General features: G+C 54.5%; 2 protein-coding genes and 4 non-coding genes across 6 annotated transcripts; 5 read left to right on the forward strand and 1 right to left on the reverse strand.

The window, feature by feature from the left end:
- Positions 1-47: 47 nt before the first annotated feature.
- Positions 48-6,298, forward strand: LOC102516234 (Friend virus susceptibility protein 1). The gene is made up of 5 exons (XM_032487881.1): positions 48-137; positions 1,991-2,034; positions 3,525-3,563; positions 4,022-4,062; positions 4,671-6,298. Exon 5 carries the CDS (start codon positions 4,730-4,732, stop codon positions 5,594-5,596), a length of 867 nt encoding a protein of 288 aa, XP_032343772.1. The 5' UTR covers positions 48-137; positions 1,991-2,034; positions 3,525-3,563; positions 4,022-4,062; positions 4,671-4,729; the 3' UTR covers positions 5,597-6,298.
- On the forward strand, positions 1,828-1,919 carry LOC116666143. Its single transcript, XR_004322992.1, has one exon. It is a non-coding gene; the product is annotated as a small nucleolar RNA SNORD88 (small nucleolar RNA).
- LOC116666145 lies at positions 3,343-3,437 on the forward strand. Its single transcript, XR_004322994.1, has one exon. It is a non-coding gene; the product is annotated as a small nucleolar RNA SNORD88 (small nucleolar RNA).
- On the forward strand, positions 3,841-3,932 carry LOC116666144. The gene has a single exon (XR_004322993.1). It is a non-coding gene; the product is annotated as a small nucleolar RNA SNORD88 (small nucleolar RNA).
- On the forward strand, positions 4,519-4,608 carry LOC116666146. The gene has a single exon (XR_004322995.1). It is a non-coding gene; the product is annotated as a small nucleolar RNA SNORD88 (small nucleolar RNA).
- Positions 6,299-6,850: 552 nt separating the features above from the next.
- On the reverse strand, positions 6,851-11,049 carry ACP4 (acid phosphatase 4). Its single transcript, XM_032487800.1, has 11 exons — positions 10,939-11,049; positions 10,765-10,869; positions 10,605-10,691; positions 9,663-9,809; positions 9,263-9,361; positions 9,059-9,154; positions 8,213-8,345; positions 8,048-8,130; positions 7,474-7,598; positions 7,058-7,236; positions 6,851-6,982 (listed from the first exon to the last, which is right to left on the reverse strand). Exons 1-11 carry the CDS (start codon positions 11,047-11,049, stop codon positions 6,867-6,869), a joined length of 1,281 nt encoding a protein of 426 aa, XP_032343691.1. The 3' UTR covers positions 6,851-6,866.
- Between the last annotated feature and the right edge of the window lie 5,841 nt (positions 11,050-16,890).

The raw sequence follows: 16,890 nt of genomic DNA on the forward strand, positions 1-16,890 counted from the left end.
TTCCGACACCGGCGTATGTGCTGGACGCCTCGGTGTGAAGCCCGGTCTGGCGCTGGGGGGCAGGCCGCTCGCACGGCGCGCTCTATAAAGCAGGACACGCTGCAGCCTGCACACGCGGTGGGGAGAGCGAGTGTGAGGTGAGCTTTGTTTTACTATTGGGTCTTTTCTGGGTTTTGCGGTGGGGTGTGCGTTGGGACCTGGGTCGTGCGTGTCGCGTGGTGCCCAGGACTGCAGCAAGGGCGGCCACTATGTCGCGTGGGCCGAGTCTGGGCCCAGCTAGCCTGAGTGTTACTTGCGGGGCGGGCAGTGGCGTCCGGAGAGGGTGGGGGCTCTCTGGGGGCGCTCAGGGGGTCGGGGAGGACTCCTGCCGCCGAAGCGAACCGAGGCCCCCAGGGCTAGTTCCTCTTTCTCTGCACCGCAGCCTGGCTACGCCATTTCTGCTGCCCACGTCGCAGGGCTCCGCCATCTTGTCCATGTCGGGGGCGGGGGGTGCAGGCAGGGGGCTAGTGACATTGAATATTTCTTTGTGAAGTTTTCCACCCCCTTTCTCGCTACACGTACTCTCCTTAGGAAATCGCTTTTGTATTTTTGATTCCACGTGGCTGGCATTTTTGTGCAGCATAGAACAAAGCCTGTGGGAGAGGTAGAGGCAGGATCTCAGGAGTTACTAAGGAAGAAGTGGGAGTGAGGTCTTTAAGTACTGTGTTGTTTCCGAGAACTAGATAGAAGTGGTTTTAGGAGAAAGTTAGTGAGGCCTTTGTTCACTTTTAGGAATTATCCTCACACGGCCACTCAAATATCAGAATTTTGAAATCACTTAGAACCTCATAGTTTTATTAAACGTCAGTCCTGGGGCTGATCGGTCCTAAGATCTTTTTGGACATCAGTTGCTTGACGCCTGAGCAATGCAGCGCCCCTGGCAAGGAGAGCCAGCCCACGAGCAAATAGCTGATTTTCTGTCTCCCCACAGCAACCCAGCAAGAATCCCTTCTGAGTTTCTCCCTTCAGTCAACCGTCTAGAAAACTGTTGAGTTTACACTTACTCTTGCCAAGTCACAAGTGGAATTTCTCGTCCATTCATCTTTGGAGTGCGCCCTCTTTTGCCATTGTCCGATATATCCCTTTTTTCACGCCCTTTTTTCCTTTTTATTTTTCAGATCCTCAAACATACGGGGAAACAGACATGTTTAATAGTTACAACATTTCACCAAGTTTGCTTTTTTGTCCTTAGTGTTCTGAAAGTATATTTCTTATTTCATCCAAAATAGTTAATACTTGTGTCTCTAAAATAACGTTTTTCTAGGTAATGACAGTGCTGTTGTCACCCTCAATGAGATTTGTTCCTTAATGATACCATCTTCTATCTGCTTAGTGCTCATAGTTCCTAAATCATCTCCAAAACGTCTTTCGCAGTTGACTTGTTCAAAAACGGTTGTGCTTAAGGGTCTCTGGTCATTGCTTACACTTCTTATATTTTAGGTTTCTTTTTCTCCCTTTATTCCCCCACAACAGGCTCTTCCAAGGGATTTCCATCTTAGCTTTCGCTGTATAGAGTTAGCAGGTACAGCCAGTGCTAGAAATCTGCAGAACTGAGACAAGAGGAGTAGTGAGTAGTGAGCAGGGTCTCAACATGTAATGGGTTTGGAGACAGTCCCTTGTGGACCTGTGAGACTGGGGAGGTGGGGGCATCTTGGTGTCTCCATAGGGAAAGCTGTGGGCATTTGTACCCTCCTGATGGTTTTTTGTGTTTCTCAGTCTCTAAGTGCTGTTAGCTTGGCCTCTGTTCCTGAAGGTGAGTGGCCTTGGGATCTGGTTGCAGAGGGACCTGGGCTCCAATGATGTCCAGCACTGGGCTCTGATCACCCCTGAGGACACAGTGCCCCCCAAGGACCTTTGACACCTGGGGATCTGAGGTGCCCTGGTTTTGATGTTCTCTGGACCCCCAAACTGTTTCCTCTCCCACTCTCACCAAATCCTTCCTGTGTTACAGGTGTGTCTTCAAGCTGAGGGGCCACCCACCACCACCCCATCTTGGTAAGACCCCTTATGCCTACTCCCTGACCCACTCAGATCTAAAATAACTCACCCTTGTTTTCAGTGCCTTCACATCAGATACCTCTGGGACCTAATTTATATGCCAGCAGTCATGCTTGGGATTTACCTAGCTCTGCTGTTCTTGGGCTTAGAGGTGTTAATCAAGTGATTGCTCTCCTGAGCCTCAATTACTCTGCCTGTAGAGTGGGCACAACACATCAGGAACAGATGGGCCCCTAGGCCTCTGTGCAGTTGGGTGGGGGGTAGTGATGTTTCCTGCCTTCACAGGTGAGGGTTGGATAAGGCGAGGAGTACATGGGCTGTGGAAGGGGAAATATATATGGTCATTTCTCAGTGTCCATGGGGGATCGGTTCCTGGGGCCCCATAGATACGGAGGGTAATGTGTATGTATTTGGGTTTCAGGGAAAAGGACTAATCAGAAAGCTAATTTTCAAACTCAGCAGAAGAAAAGAAACAGCAGGGCTGGAATCATTATCACTCTTACAGTGGGGAGCGGCAGCGGGTGTAGACTGAATACAGTGTCGCCTTCAGCAAAGATTAGGCAGTTTCCCCATGAATCATATCTCTATAAACTGATACAGTTATTAAGGTTACCCTCAATTTACACAGTAGCCATTGTCAAAGGATGTGGTTTATCTGGAGAATGTTTCAGGAGTGTTTCAAAGAGCTAAATCATCAGATAAGTTGGTATGTGTGTTCCCCAAAAAGAAACAAGTGTTCTGAGCTCTAGGAGGCTTTTTCTCTGTCCCTTGGGTGTGGGGAGCGAGGAGGATCATGGCTCTGGTGGAACAGTCCTGACTTCTCAATAGAGTCTGGACCCAAATCTCCATTCCCATTAATAAGGTTGATTTCTGATAACAGATGGGAACGATTGTTTTCTAAATACATAACAGAGAGAACAGAAAGGGTATTCTCTGAGGTTCTCAGAGGTTTAGACTCCTGCCGACAAGCACCTTAGGGATGAGAGCTGCGTGCCGTGAAGGGTTAGCTCAGAATGCAGCTCATCAGAGTGTCTTTCTGGGGGGGCTCATCTCTCCGTCCTCTGCGGAGCTCTGAACCTCATCGCGGACTGAGGAAATTTCCGGGGAAGTGTGGAGTAGGGAGGGGGCCCGTCGGGCAGGGATATGTGAGGGGGGCAAGGAGAAGCAAAGCAAGACAGCAGGATAGGGAAGCCCTAAGGGACACGTAACATCTATCGATTTCCGAGGCAGCGCTGTCCAACAGAGCTAGCAAGATGGAAACGTTCTATGGTCTGGTTGGGGGAGGGAGGCAGTTTAAGGGCACTGGGACCCCCATGATGTCCAGCACTGGGCTCTGATCTCTGGTGAGGACATGGTGCCCCCGCCCCGGGACCTTTGACCCCTGGGGTTCTGAGGGGTCCCGCCTATAGGGAAGGGTGGATGGGGGCCATGGTTTCCCTGCACCCCACCAACCCTCTCTTGGATCCCCCACCCTTTCCTGTCTGCAGGTGGTTCCTTCAGGAGTTGAGCAGCCTGGCCATCCCTCGGTAAGAACAGAAGAGACTCCCCTTGTTAATACCATAGTAATCGTTAGACTTACAAGATTCTAAATTTATCGTTCATTAAATCTATAGGGTTAGCTCAGAATGCATGGTAATAGGTCCTGGGTTCGATCCCTGCTGCAGAGATGGTTTGGGGAGGGTGGTAAGAGATTGTGAATGCAGGAGGGGCTAGGATTAGAAACAGGCCAACCCAGGGGTGGGGAGGTTAGGGGCTTTGCAGTGAGGTGTGTTCAGTCAAGGCTCCTGAAGGGGCCATATTTGGGGACCCCCATGATGTCCAGCACTGGGCTCTGATCTTCTGTGAAGACACAGTGCTCCCCCAGGACCTTTGACACCTGGGGATCTGAGGGGCCCCCAGCTCTGTGGAGGGATGGGTGGGGGCTGTGGTTGCCCTGTGTGCCTCCAACCTCCTCTTCCCCACCCCCACTCCTTCCTTTCTGCAGGTGGTTCCTCCAGGCGTCCCAGAGCGCCACCATTCCTCTGGGTAAGAACAGAAGTTCTCATGAATGCCATAATAATCATATTTATTTTATAGTTAACAAAATGTAGAGATTATGGGGAGGGTGTAGCTCAGTGGTAGAGTGCATGCCTAGCATGCAGAGGGTCCCAGGTTCAATCCCCAGTACCTCCATTTTTTTTTAAAAAAAAAAAGCACCTAATTACCTCACCTCCCCAAAGAAATATTTTTTAATAAATAAAATTTTTTTAATGTGAAATTATATTTTTTTAATGCTCAAAAAAAGAATAATTGAAAAAAATTTTAATGTAGAGATTATGGTAATAGTATAAAGGCAAATGCTGAGCACGTAACTGACCGGGCACATTTCTAAGCACTGGATTCATTTAATCTTCACAGTAACGCCATGATGTTGGGGGTGGGGGAAGCTGCTACAGGAGCAGCTGGTGTGGGGGGAGCGTTGCATTGGGACATCCAGTATCAGAGCACCCATGATGCCTAGCACTGGGCTCTGATCTCCCATGAGGATACCGTGCCCCCCAGGACCTTGACATCCGGGGGTCTGCGGGGCCCAGCTCCAGGGAGGTGCCTGGTGGCCGGGTGTGTGGGGCTATTTCTCTGTGCCCTCCCTGCAGCACCCGTGGCCGCGCCCCTCCCGGCCTCTTCCCGTCCCCCAGCTGGAGCAGCCACAGCCATGGCCGAGAGAGCCCTGGCGCCCACCCAGGTGGGGCGGGGCGACCGCTACTACACGTACACTGAGCTCCTGGCCATCGCGCGGCGCTTCAGGCAGAACCCCAATGAGCTCATGATCACCTGGATCCTGCGGGTGTATGACCAAGGGGGCCCAGCGCTGTCCCTGAATTCCGGGGAGCTGGCGCTGCTGGGCGACCTGACCAGTGATGCCGTCTTCAACTACCACTGCAAGGCCCTGCGGGGTGGCTGCCGAACGCTGCTGGCCTGGCTGCTGCTGGCCTGGCGCCAGCGCTGGGAGTCCTTCCTGCACTTCGAGGCCACTGAGCTGCCTTTCCGGCCCTGGACCACCATGGAGGAGGGCATCCAGCTGGTGCGCGAGCTGGGCATGCTGGACTGGATCTACCGAGAGCCACCCCTGCCCAGCGAGCCTGAGCGCCCGGCGCCCGAGGACGTGCCCTTCACGCAGGGCCTGCAGCGGCGCCTGCTGACGGCCGCTCCCTCCGAGCTGCGGCTCTCGCTGGTCAGCCTTCTGGTCAAGGGCATGACGGTGCTGGAGGCGGTGATGGAGATCCAGACCATAGCCGATGTTGGCCTGCTCTGGCGCCAGAGCCAACCTGGCCGCACCAAGCTCATGCTGGGGCCCAACCCAACGCGCAAGGACCTCATGGGCTGGCTGCTGAGCCACGGCGTGCCCAGGGAGCGGGTGGACAAGCAGCCCACCAAGGTCCTCCTGGAGCTGTACATCAAAGAGGCCAAGCGCAGCCGCAGCCATGCCGCCTACGGGCTGGAGGAGGAGCAGCCCCCGCCTCCCCCATACTCTGACCAGGCCAGCGGAGGGGACCCGTCAGTGCCCGTGCGCCACGACTAGGCCCCAGGGTCCAGCTGGTTCTCAGAGCGGGGCAGGGAGGCTAAATCCCAGGCGAGCCAACTGGCAGGGAACAGGGACATTGGAGGGGAGGCCCAAAGCCTCGGCAGGGTCTCCTGTGTGCCCCTGAATGGACTGAGGGACGCCCCTGGCCACCCTGTGGGCCTCACTGGCCAGAGCTGGAGATGAACGGCTCCTGGCCGAGAGCTGCCGCAGGATTCGGGGAGAGTCTGCTACATTTCATTCTGATACACTTGAGCCCAGTGGGTGTCGGGGGGTTGGTACCCACCGCTCTGCCACCTGGGCCCCCAAAGCACTGCAGGCCAAGTGGGAGAGCCCGAAGCCCACGACATGGAAGCACCTGGAAGTTTGCACACTTTCTCAAGGCTTGTTTTAAATGCAGTATTTTAACCTGTTACTTTTTCAGCGTAGAAGGGGTTTTAGGGAGGCTCTTTCCCCCCTTTGTGATGTCTTTTCTCTTGAGACCTTTTTTATGCAAGGCCTTTTCTCTTTTAAAATGGAACTTTGCCCTTTGCTCACCTGGGGAAGGTGCAGCCTGTTTCTTCCGGTTCCTCTAGCTGGGTGTGTGGCTGGAGTGTCTGCTAAATGCCTGGGTGAGGAGTGCTGGGGCCCAGAACCCCAGCTTTGTGGGGATGGACAGCCCTGGCAGACAGTGCCAGGCACCCATTAAACACCTCGCATGTCCCTGTGTGTGAGCTGTGCTGTTTGGCTGGGTTCTGGTGTGGAGCTGGAAGGAGAGCCGTCCCCCAGTGAGGCCAGGGTCCCCAGGCACAGATGGACAGCACCCCCAGTGGTGTCCCCATCTCCTTAGCCATCCCAGCAGTCTGCTGAGGGAAGGGCTGCTCACAGCAGTAGGGTAGAGGAATCAACTAGAACTTTCTTTGGGTCTTCTGTGTATCTATAAACAAGAGGCTCCCCCAGGACCCGGAAGTGCAGAGGGCATTCCTGGGGTCCTGTGACCGTCACGCAACTCCCCAGGCAGGCAGGCTTAAACAGGTACCAGTGTGCGTGTACGGATGTGCAAATGTGTGTGTGGAAACACTGCACAGCAGTGCAGGAGCGCACACGTATATGTACATGCACGTGTGTCACAACATGCACACGCTCAACTGCCCGTGGCTTCCAGGCCAGGCAGCCCTCCCTGCCTTCCCCCGACGCACACAGTAAGTCACAGAAGCCAGGGCAGCAGGTGACGAACAGATGTGTTGGGATCCAGTGTGTGTTGTGGGGAAGGGGTGGTGCCCGATCTGGCTCACACGGGGCCCCCCCAGGCCCGCAGGCAGCCTGGTCTCCAGGCCAGCAGACCCAGCCCCACGCTGAGTGCTGCCAGCACGGCCACAGCCCCAGCCAGCAGGGGCACTGTGGTGGCTGTGGGGAGAACACGGGGGTGTGAATCTCGAGACGTGCACCCCCTGCTGCCCCCCCAGCCCCGAGGGCCGTCACCTGCAGGAGTGGCAGGCTTCTGGGAGCCATGGCAGGGGATCCCCTTAGCCGGGGGCCGGGCAGGGGCTGTCAGCTGGCGGAAACGGCCTAGTGGGCAGGGGGCTGGGCACCCGGGGAGGCTGAGGGTCAAGGGCAGGCCAGCAGAGTCGTTTCGGTAGAAAAGGGAGACGGTGGCATTCCTGGAGGAAGAGAAGAGGTGGTGGTACCCAGGCCCCTTGCCTTCCCCTCTGCTGACTTTAAACCTGGAGGAGGGTAGCTAGATGGAGAACCGGGCTCTTGATTCCTGCTTGTCAACCCCCTGTTGCCACCAGCACCCTCCCTGGAAATTCCCCCTGCAGGCCATGCCCTGCACCTGGCATCCCAGCCCTCCTCATGAGAGTTCTGTCCCACCCACTGGAGCACCACCCCCTCCTCACCCTGCGTCGTCCTCCGGGTCCCCGAGGCGCTTCCGGAACTCAAAGCCGAGGCAGGCAGCATAAGGGGGTGTGTGCCCGTCATAGAGACCCAGGGCACCCTGGAGGGCCAGCAGAGTGCTGTCGTGCTGCAGGCGGATCCAGGGCTGAGACAGGGCTCCTGACATCTCCCCTCTCCTGAACTCTAAACTTGTGCATCCAGATGTCCCTTAGACCCCTTACGAATAAACGCGTGCACGCGCGCGCACACACGCACACCTCTGCACCCTGGAGGGAGCCACCAGTTACAGGTGGTCATTTAATAAAGATTGGTCACATAGACACGAAATATGATTGGACAGCTCAATGAAAGAGCCTGTCCTTTCAGAATAGCTGAATTCTTGTCCATAACACCATCACCTCCCACCTTCTGGATTCCATACCTCTAGTGATATGGTCTGAGAGTATGGTTTGGAGATGGGAGTTACTCCAGGCATTAGGCTGAGGTTCCTTTGGGACCACCAGCTCTTCCTCACCCAGATCGCCACCCTCCTATCCTGGTGACCATGTGGCACTGCCACCCTTCCCGAAGACTCACAGCTGAATACATCACCATCTTGAGTGGCAGCCCCAAGCGCTGGACTCGTGAGAAGTTGGCAAGGATGGCATCCAGCAGGACTCCTGAGAAGAAGCAAGACACAGTGCTAAGACCTCCCCAGAGCAAGGTGCCTCGGCCTCCCAGCCTCCCCACCCCACGCCTCACCCCCAGTCAGCTGGGCCTTCTCTGCTGCCCGGGGTGGGCCCACGTGGGCCCCAATATCCAAAGCTGAGATCCGGGCTAGCGTCTGCAGGACATCTGGGGAGGCCCAGGATGGAAGGGGAAGACCATGGGCTTGCTGGGGAGAGACAGGGAGGGGAAAACGTGACCACGACATCCTGAGCTCTTCCTGTTCTCCTCAGGCCCTCCCAGTGCCCAGGCTCCCCCATCAGCCCCTACCTGAACCCCTCACGGGCTAGGTCTAGTAAGAAAATATGGTGTGGGCATGAGCAATCATGAATGAACCAGAGTAATGACCATCATTCCGCAGTCCAGAAGCCCTTATCTGAAACCCTTGGGGCTAGAGCTGTTTCAGAATTCAGACCTTTGGGGTTTTAGAAAGAGCCACGGTGAGGATACCGTCCACCTCATAACACATCCAGTGGGATCTAGGGCAGCCGCTTTACACGTGCACGTTGCTACTCCCACCGTGCAATTAGGACCATTCCCAAAAAGTGGGGTAAGCGAGGACTACCAGCATCACACCACTCCAGGTCAGCTCCTGCCACCCAAGCTTTGGTTTCAGGCGTTTTTCCGATTGCAAAACTGGGAAGGTGGAATTGCAAACACAGCGCCAAACCTTCCCGCGGGCCTCACTGTGTGCCGGGTGCATTTCTAAGCTCATCACGTGAACTAACCCGTTTCGAGCTTCACAGCAAACCAATTGTACGGGTGGGTCAGCTGAGGCAATAAAGGTAGGTGACTTTCCTGAAGGAATACGGGTAGTGAGCGGCAAAGCTGGGATTGGAATCCAGGTGCCCTTAATGACTTGGTGGGTGGGCAGGGGCCCACCTGGCAAATCAGAGTGTCCAGAACCTTCCACGCCCTGCGTAGCGGCTCCCCAACCAGCGATAGCCCGGTGAAGTTCTCCAGGCGGGTCAAGAAGTCCTGGAAACACGGAGCTGGGTGAGGCCAGCAGACCTCCACTCCCCTTCTCATCCCGCAGGCCCCGCCCCGCTGGCCCCGCCCCCGCCCCACCACGCAGACCCTGCTCACCGTCCAGCCCTCTAGGGCGGTCTGGTACTCGGTGGCCTCAGTGGCCTCCCTCAGTAGTTCATGGTATCGGGGACAGCTGCGCATGGGGAACCTTAGCAGCTAGAGGAAACAAGTTCAGAGGGGGCAGCAGCGCGACTGGGCCCGATGGAACCGGGGGAGTCGGAGCTGTGGGGCCCTGCCTGTGGTCCGCCGTCAATCCCAGGTCTGGCTGCGCAGTGTGGGGTTAGCGGCTCACCCCATCAGGACAACTCTGCCCCAGGGAAGGTCTTGCTGCTCTGGTTCTCAGGAGCCACCCAGCCAGGCCCTGAGCCTCCTCTCTGAGCTGCTGGCCCTCTCCATCTCAGGGTCCCTGTCTCTCTCTCCATCCCTGCCACCTTCAGGCTCTATCCAGCCCCCTGACCTTGTCCTCAGCAACCGGCACCGTGTGCACAGGGATGGGCTTCCAGGTGGCCTCCGAGCGCCCTGGGGCGGCCTCAGGGAACAGCCCCGCGAGGTTGGCCTGCGCGCTCTCCAGCGTCCGGTCAAAGTCTGTGCTGCGAATGTACACCTGGGTGGGGTCGGGAGAGGGCAGGCCAGGGGACCATGGCTGGGGTCAGAGGTCAGCTGTAGCAGCAAACCAAAAGCTTCAGATTCAGTTCAGGGTCAAAGGTCAGGTGTTAGGGGGTCAAAACTCAGGGCAGGTTCAAGGGTCTGGCCTTCAATGTGGGAATTTGGGGTCAAGGGTCAGAGGTCAGGGTCAGGAGCTGTTGGGTTGGGGGGGTCAGAAGTTGAGTGGACATCGAGGATTAAGGAGATCAGTCAAGTCAATGAAAGATCAGAATTGCTGGAGGAAGGTAGAGGTCAAGATGAGGAGGGCGGGTCGGAGATCATAGGGTCAGAGTTCAGTACACAGCTATCTGGGACCAGAGGTCGGAGGTCAGGAGGAATGATCCTAATTGGAGATCTGTCAGGAGACACTGGAAAAGATAGGAAAGAAAAGTCAGATTTGATGAAAGGTAGAGGTCAAAGGTTGAAGTCAGGAGGGCAAGTAGAATCTACGAGGGTCAAAGACAGAATCAATCAGGTTCCAGAGTCAAAGGTCAGAGGGTCTGGCTGGAGTCTGTGGGAGTCAGAAAACAGAGGTGGAGGCCAGCAGAAAATGAAGTCAGAGTTGATGGAGGTCAGAGGTCAGATGTGACTCAGGTTGAGGTGGAGTCCGTGCTGTGTGGGTTGGTCAATGGCTCAGGAGTCAGAGATCAGACGTAAGGTGCAGGTGAGGTTGATGGGGGTCCAAGGCCTGAGGTGGAGGCCACGGGAAGCACTGCAGGCAGTGGGGGTCAGAGGGGGGCCAACACGGCAGTACCTCCTCCCGCTGATATTCGGGGCTCAGAAAGGCCTCATAGCGGCTCCTCAGGAAGCGGCCCAGCTCCAGCTGCTGGCGGACCCCCTCCTGGGGACAGAGCAGACTCAGCAGACCCCTCCCCACCCGGCCCCACCCCTTGTCCCCATCCCCAGCTTCTCACCCCGGTCAGCTGGCCCAGGCCACGCGGCCACAGGGTGGATGCAACCTCCTTGTGCGGGTCGGTGGGGTAAGAGGCCAGCGGGGCCCGGTCGCCATGGCGGAAGACCTGGGGAAGGGACCCGGTCAGGGCTGACCTGGGGGATGCGAGGGGCCGGGCCGGGGTGGGGCACCTCACCACAGCCACGAAGACCAGGGGTCCTTCCGACAGAGCCTGGGGCGGCAGCAGCAGCGGCAGCAGCAGCAGGAGGGGTCCTGTGGGGTGGCCCCGAAACCCTGGCCCGGCCATTTCCACACAGCCAGACGCTGAGCTCAGCCCGCTGTCTGTGCCGCAGCCCCACCTGCTCATTACCCGGCCTGAGCCACCCCCCCAGGAGAGCAGGTCCCAGCACGCCTCCCCCTGGAGCCCGATCCCCCGGGGCCTTCGTCAGCCTTGGATTAACCCATGGAGTAACCCACTTCATCTTTACCGCAACCCCAGGAATCATCTATCTGATCATCACCCCCTCCATTGCTCAGATGGAGAAAGCGAAGCACAGCGCGGTTAAGTAATTCGCCCACAGGAACACGCTAGTGAGCAGCAAAGCTGGGATTTGAACCTGGGCGCCCTTAAACTGGGCATAGAGGGAGGGAGAGACCCCTGCCCCTGCCCCACATTCTAGACTCCTCCCTCCCCATGCCACCCATCACCGCTGAGTTGGTTCTTTTCCACACCCCTTAAATACTGGGGCTCTTTGAGGCTCTCTTGGGCCTCCTGGTGATTCTGTCTTCTTCCCGAGCCACCAGCAACTGGCGAACCCACGTGGCCCAGCGATCGGACCCCTACACCATGGAGTTGGACAGGTTGGGTTCAAATCCCAGCTTTGCCGTTTATAAGCTGTGTGACTTTGGGCAAGTTGCTGCACCTCTCAGTGTTGTAGTTGCCTCACTCATGAAATGGAAGCACAGTCTGTACCTCAAAGAGGTGCTTTGAGGATGAATGAGTTCAAATACATTCAGCCTTTAAAACAGGCTTTCGCAGAGTGACTGCTCAATAGCGTTAGTTATTGATGCCAGGAAACAAATTTCTCTAAAGTTTAGTGGGTTAGGACAGTAGCCATTAATTATGCCTCACAGTTTTTGTGGGCCAGGAGTTTGGGAGTGCCTTAGCTGGGTGAGTCACATGACTCACGTGGGCTGCAGTCATGTGAAAACTCGACTGGGCCTGGAAGAGCCACTTCCAGGCTTACCGATGTGGCTGTTGGCTGGAGGCCTCAGCCCCTGACCACATGCACCGCCTGTAGGACTGCTTGAGCCTCCTCACAGCATGGCCACCAGCTTCCCCCAGAATGACTGAGCCAAGAGATAGCAATGTCTTTTATAGCCTCACCTCAGAAATCACCCTCTGCCGTTTCCACCACGTTCTGCTGCTTATACAGGTCAGCCCTGTTCCACGAGGGAGGGGACTTCACGGGGCCTGAAGAGCAGGAGGTGAGACTCTTTGGGTTAGGGTTAGGGAGGCTGGCTGCATGGTAATGTTCTTTAAATAAATTAAAGATGTCTTGTCATAGAAAACAAATTCATGGTTACCAGGGGAGAAAGGGTGGGGTGGGAAGGCATAAAATGGGAGTTCCAGATTTGCAGATACTAACTACTGTATATAAAATAGGTGACAATTTTGTACCTTGTTGCACAGAGGAATATATCCGATACCTTGTAGTAACCCATAATGACAAAGAATATGAAAAGGAATACGTGTATGTACGTGTATGACTGAAACATTATGCTGTACACCAGAAACTGACACAACATTGTAAATTGACTATACTTCAATTTTTTAAAAAGATATCTTGTCAGCCCACTTCCTGAGTCCCCCTAAAATTGGTATGTTGAAACCCTAATCTCCAAGGTGGTGGTATTAGGAGGTGGGACCTTTGGGAGGTGATTAGGTCAGGAGGGTGGAGCCCTCATGAGTGGGATTAGTGCCCTTATAACAGAGAACCCAGGAGCTCCCTGGCCTCTTCCACCTCATGAGGGCACATTGAGAAATTGGCCATCGATAAGCCAGGCTCTCACCAGGCACCGGATCTGCCAGTGCCTTGATCTTGGACCTCCAGCCTTCAGAACTGTAAGAAATATATTGGTGTCGTTTATAAGCCACCTCGTCTGCGGTATTGTGTTATAGCAGCCTGAACAGACTAAGTAAGACAAGCCCCATCTCGCAAGGTCCTTGACGTAATCACCTCTGCAATGTCCCTTAAGCCACGAGAGGGAAATACTCAGAAGTTCTGGATTAGGGTGTGGGCAGCTTGGGGCCGTTATTCAGCTCACCACACAGGAAAACACGAGTGGCTTTCTGCACCCCTCTTACCCACTTCTCACCCTTCCTCGTCCTGCTCTGTGCCCTAGAGGAAGCCTCTGACTTCAGCTGCGTCCTGGCCCCCCTGCTCTCGGGGTCCCTGCTGGGGTCAGCCACTGATGGAAGCAGTAGCTCCAAGGATGCAGGGCCCTGACGGTAGCGTAGCTTCCTCTGGGGCCCCTGACCCTTGAGGTCCTGGTGACATGGATCTCTCCCTGCCTTTTGATCCCTAGGGGTGTGTATTGATCTGCTAATAAACGACCACAAGCTGGCTGGCTTAGACACCAGAAACTATCGTCTCCCAGTTTTGGAGGCCAGAATTTCAAAATCACGTTCTCAGAAGAGGGGGGTGGGGAGAAGGAGGGTAGAGCTCAGTGGTAGAGCACATGCTTAGCATGCACCAAGTCCTGGGTTCAATCCCCAGTGCCTCCATTAATAAATAAATAAATAAACCTAGTTATCTCCCCCCACCAAAAAAATCCTGTTGCTAAAAAACAACAATAATAAACAAACCAAATAAGAAAAAAGAAGAGAAAAACTCAAGGTGTCGGCAGGGTTGGTCCCTTCTGAGGGCTGCAAGGAAGGAGCTATTCCCTGCCCGTCCCCAGCTTCTGGTGTTACTGACAACCCTTGGCTTATAGAAGCATCAGTCCGGACTTTGTGGTCACGTGGCCTTCTCCGTGTGTCTGTTTCTGGGTCTCTTCTGGGACACCAGTTATGACCGGATCTTAAGTTGATTTACGTCCACAAAGACCCTATTTCCAAATAAAGTCACATTCACAGGTAACAGGGATGAAGACTCAAACCAGTCTTTTTGGGGGACTCAGTTCAGCCCCGACTGGGTGGTCTCAGCTCCCCGATTTTGCTAAGCCCAGTGCTGCACTGTCCTGCCACCTCTGAGCATGGACCCTGCATTGGACTCTCTCCAATTAAACCCTTTTGAGCTGCGTCTGCTGCTTCCTGCTGCAATGCTGAGAAAGAACACCCTTCCAGATTTTTAAATGCACATTTTTTCCATATGTGTACTTTTTTTACACAAGTGAGATCACAACTCACGTGCAATTTTGTAACAATCTCCTCATTTTTGTGTCAATAACACTTTCACCTCATCTATACCCACTCCTTTCAGAGGTCCCTGATATCTCCCCAGATATCTTTTGCAGCTGGTTTATCCAAACCAGAACCCAGTTCAGGGTCACCCACCAAATCTGGCCGTATGTCTCTTATGCATTTGTTTAAATATAGCGAGTCCACTTGCTTTGATTTTGTTTTGTTTTGTTTTGTTTTGGGACAAGGACTTGGAGAGACCATGCCAGTTGCCCTGTTCAATATTTTGCCTTCTGGAATTTTCTAGTTGGTGCCCAAAGGTAATAGGCGATTCTTATCCTTTCCAGGATTTGCGTTGTATAAAGTCACTGGGAACGCGGGATTAGCAAATACGGAATCATTGCTGCTGGGGAAAATGTGTGTGTGTGTGTTTGTGTGTGTGCGTGTGTGTGTGTGTGTGTATCACATGGATTATAATCTTAAATCCTAAAAAAATACTCATTCTGGTAGATTCCTTTTTTTTAATTTTATTTTACAAACTAGGAAATTTGCCTAAGGCCACCCCACTCGCAGGTGCCAGAGCTGGGGTTCAAACCCATCCCACTGGCCCCAGAGCGGGAGCTCCTCACTGAGCACCACCTGCTCCAGTCTCCGGCCTCTGGACCTCCCTCTGCTGAAGATCTAAAGCCCGAGAGCAGAGAAGCATCACCTTGATCGACCTCAGCTGGGAATGTGCACCTTTTGAGACTCAAAATTTTAGCACTCCATGCAGAGATGGAACTGCGGAGAAGGAGGGCTGACGGCCCTTGCTCCGCTGCCCTCTGTATCTCAGGTAACCTGGAAGTTAGTTCTAAAGGTGTGATGGACAGAAAGAAACATAGGTGTCTACAAAACTGTCAGGAGGGCTGGCTGAGCAGAAGTCAGGGGCCGCTGGAGGGCTGTGGGAGACAAGGGCGTGTCACTGTCCCTGTGGCCCAGAGATCAGGAAGCTGCTGCCTTTGCCACGATTCCTACTGTTATAACTGCTGCTCCTGCCCCCAAAACTGGCGGCCAGGCTCTGGGATGCTCAGTTTAATCACTGCTACGTCTCTCCATCTTGTACTGGAGGAAATTTTGCCCAGGCCACTTCACCTGCTCTGCTGGCCTCCAGCCTCCGCCTGCTCTGACATATTTCTGGCACCCAGAGCTGACCCCCTCCCTCCCTGCTCCCAGGCCTCCCATGGCTCCCCAGCACCCTCCACAGTGGTGGTGGGGAGGGAGGACAAACACTTCAGTGTAGGGTTGCAGGTTTGAGCTCTTTGATCTCAAATGTCCCATCCCAAGTCCAGATATCCCCCTGTGACATTCTGCATGCCCCTTCACCCAAGCCTCTGCCCCAGGGTCCCCTCTACCCAGAATGCCCTTCTGTCATCACCATGGCTGCCATTCTGGTCTCCCGGGCAACCCCCTCTCAGGTTCTGCTGACGGATCTTCCTTCTCTGGCTGAGAGGTCCAGGAAAGGGAAAGGGAGGTCAAGCAGCTCTTCAGCTGAAACCCATGGCCATGAACTTTCAGGAAGTGAGGAGGGGCCCAGCAGGGGGAGGAAGGCCCCGGGCAGGGGTCAGGGGGAGGGAAGAGAGGGAACGGGACCTGACCTCTGACCCCTCCACCCAGAACTGTGACCCTGGCCATAGCCGTATTCACCATCCTCGCCTCCATCTACTTCTTCAACAAGGTGAGTGGGAAGAGGGCAGAGGGGGTAGGCTGGAGCTCTGTTGATTTGGCCTTCATTTTACCATATTGGCTGTCTCTTTCTCTCCCATGTTTCTGTGTATCTCTCTGTCTCTTTTCCTCTCTTAGGCTCAGCAATGAGAAGACACAAGATCCCTGATCCAAGAGCCCCGCCTCTTCCTGGACCATGGCTCTGGCCTCTGAGACCAAATAAATGTAACTGAATCAGCACATCCTGCTCCGTCTCCCCACCCTAGCAGGCACACAGTCTCGGGCCAGCTCTGTCTGAGGGCCAGGCGTCTGGGTCAGAGAGAGGAGGCCTGGACTCCCGGGTCTGGGGAAAGTAGGGGCAAATGGCTGGGGCTCTCAGGTTGGAGGCTAGAGCCTAGAATCTGAATTCAGTTTTGAGGGATGAGTAGGAGTCTGTCAGGAACATTTAGAGACGGGAAAGGACAGTCCAACTTTGGGTGCAGGAGCACAGAGAGGAGAAGGAGCAGGGCTGACTCACCACCTGCTGCCAAGACAGCTGCTGTGCGCTTCAGATTTGTTCCTTAACCTTGGTCCAGTGGGCCCCCAAAGGCCATAGCAAGGACACCCTGAGATCAAAGATGTGAATAGAATTTTCAAGCTGCACAGGGTCTCTGGTTGCCGTCTTCATTGCTATATTGTATCCACACATCTTCCTCTTTTCTTAGAAAACTCCTGTTCTGCCTTCAATACCCACCGTAAATGCTTCTTACTGTAGAAGTATCCAGACCTCCAGACACACAGTCAGTTACCTGTTCCCTCACTAGCCACCTCCTACCCACTCCTTGTCTCCCCTCCCAGTGGGTGAAGTGCCCTGGGTGACACCCCAGCCTTTGGTTGAGCTTCATCCACTTTCTGATCAGATAAACAGTTTCATTTCAACTCAAGAGCTGAAAAGGCAGCCTCTGAGTAGGGTCACTGAACATCCTGGTTTCCCAGGAAAGGCCTAGCAAATTCTAATTAGAAACATATTTATAGCCTCAATATAACCTTGGTTTGCAGGTTACA

Source organism: Camelus ferus, chromosome 9, assembly GCF_009834535.1.
Source record: "Camelus ferus isolate YT-003-E chromosome 9, BCGSAC_Cfer_1.0, whole genome shotgun sequence".
NCBI classification, from domain to species: Eukaryota; Metazoa; Chordata; class Mammalia; order Artiodactyla; family Camelidae; genus Camelus; species Camelus ferus.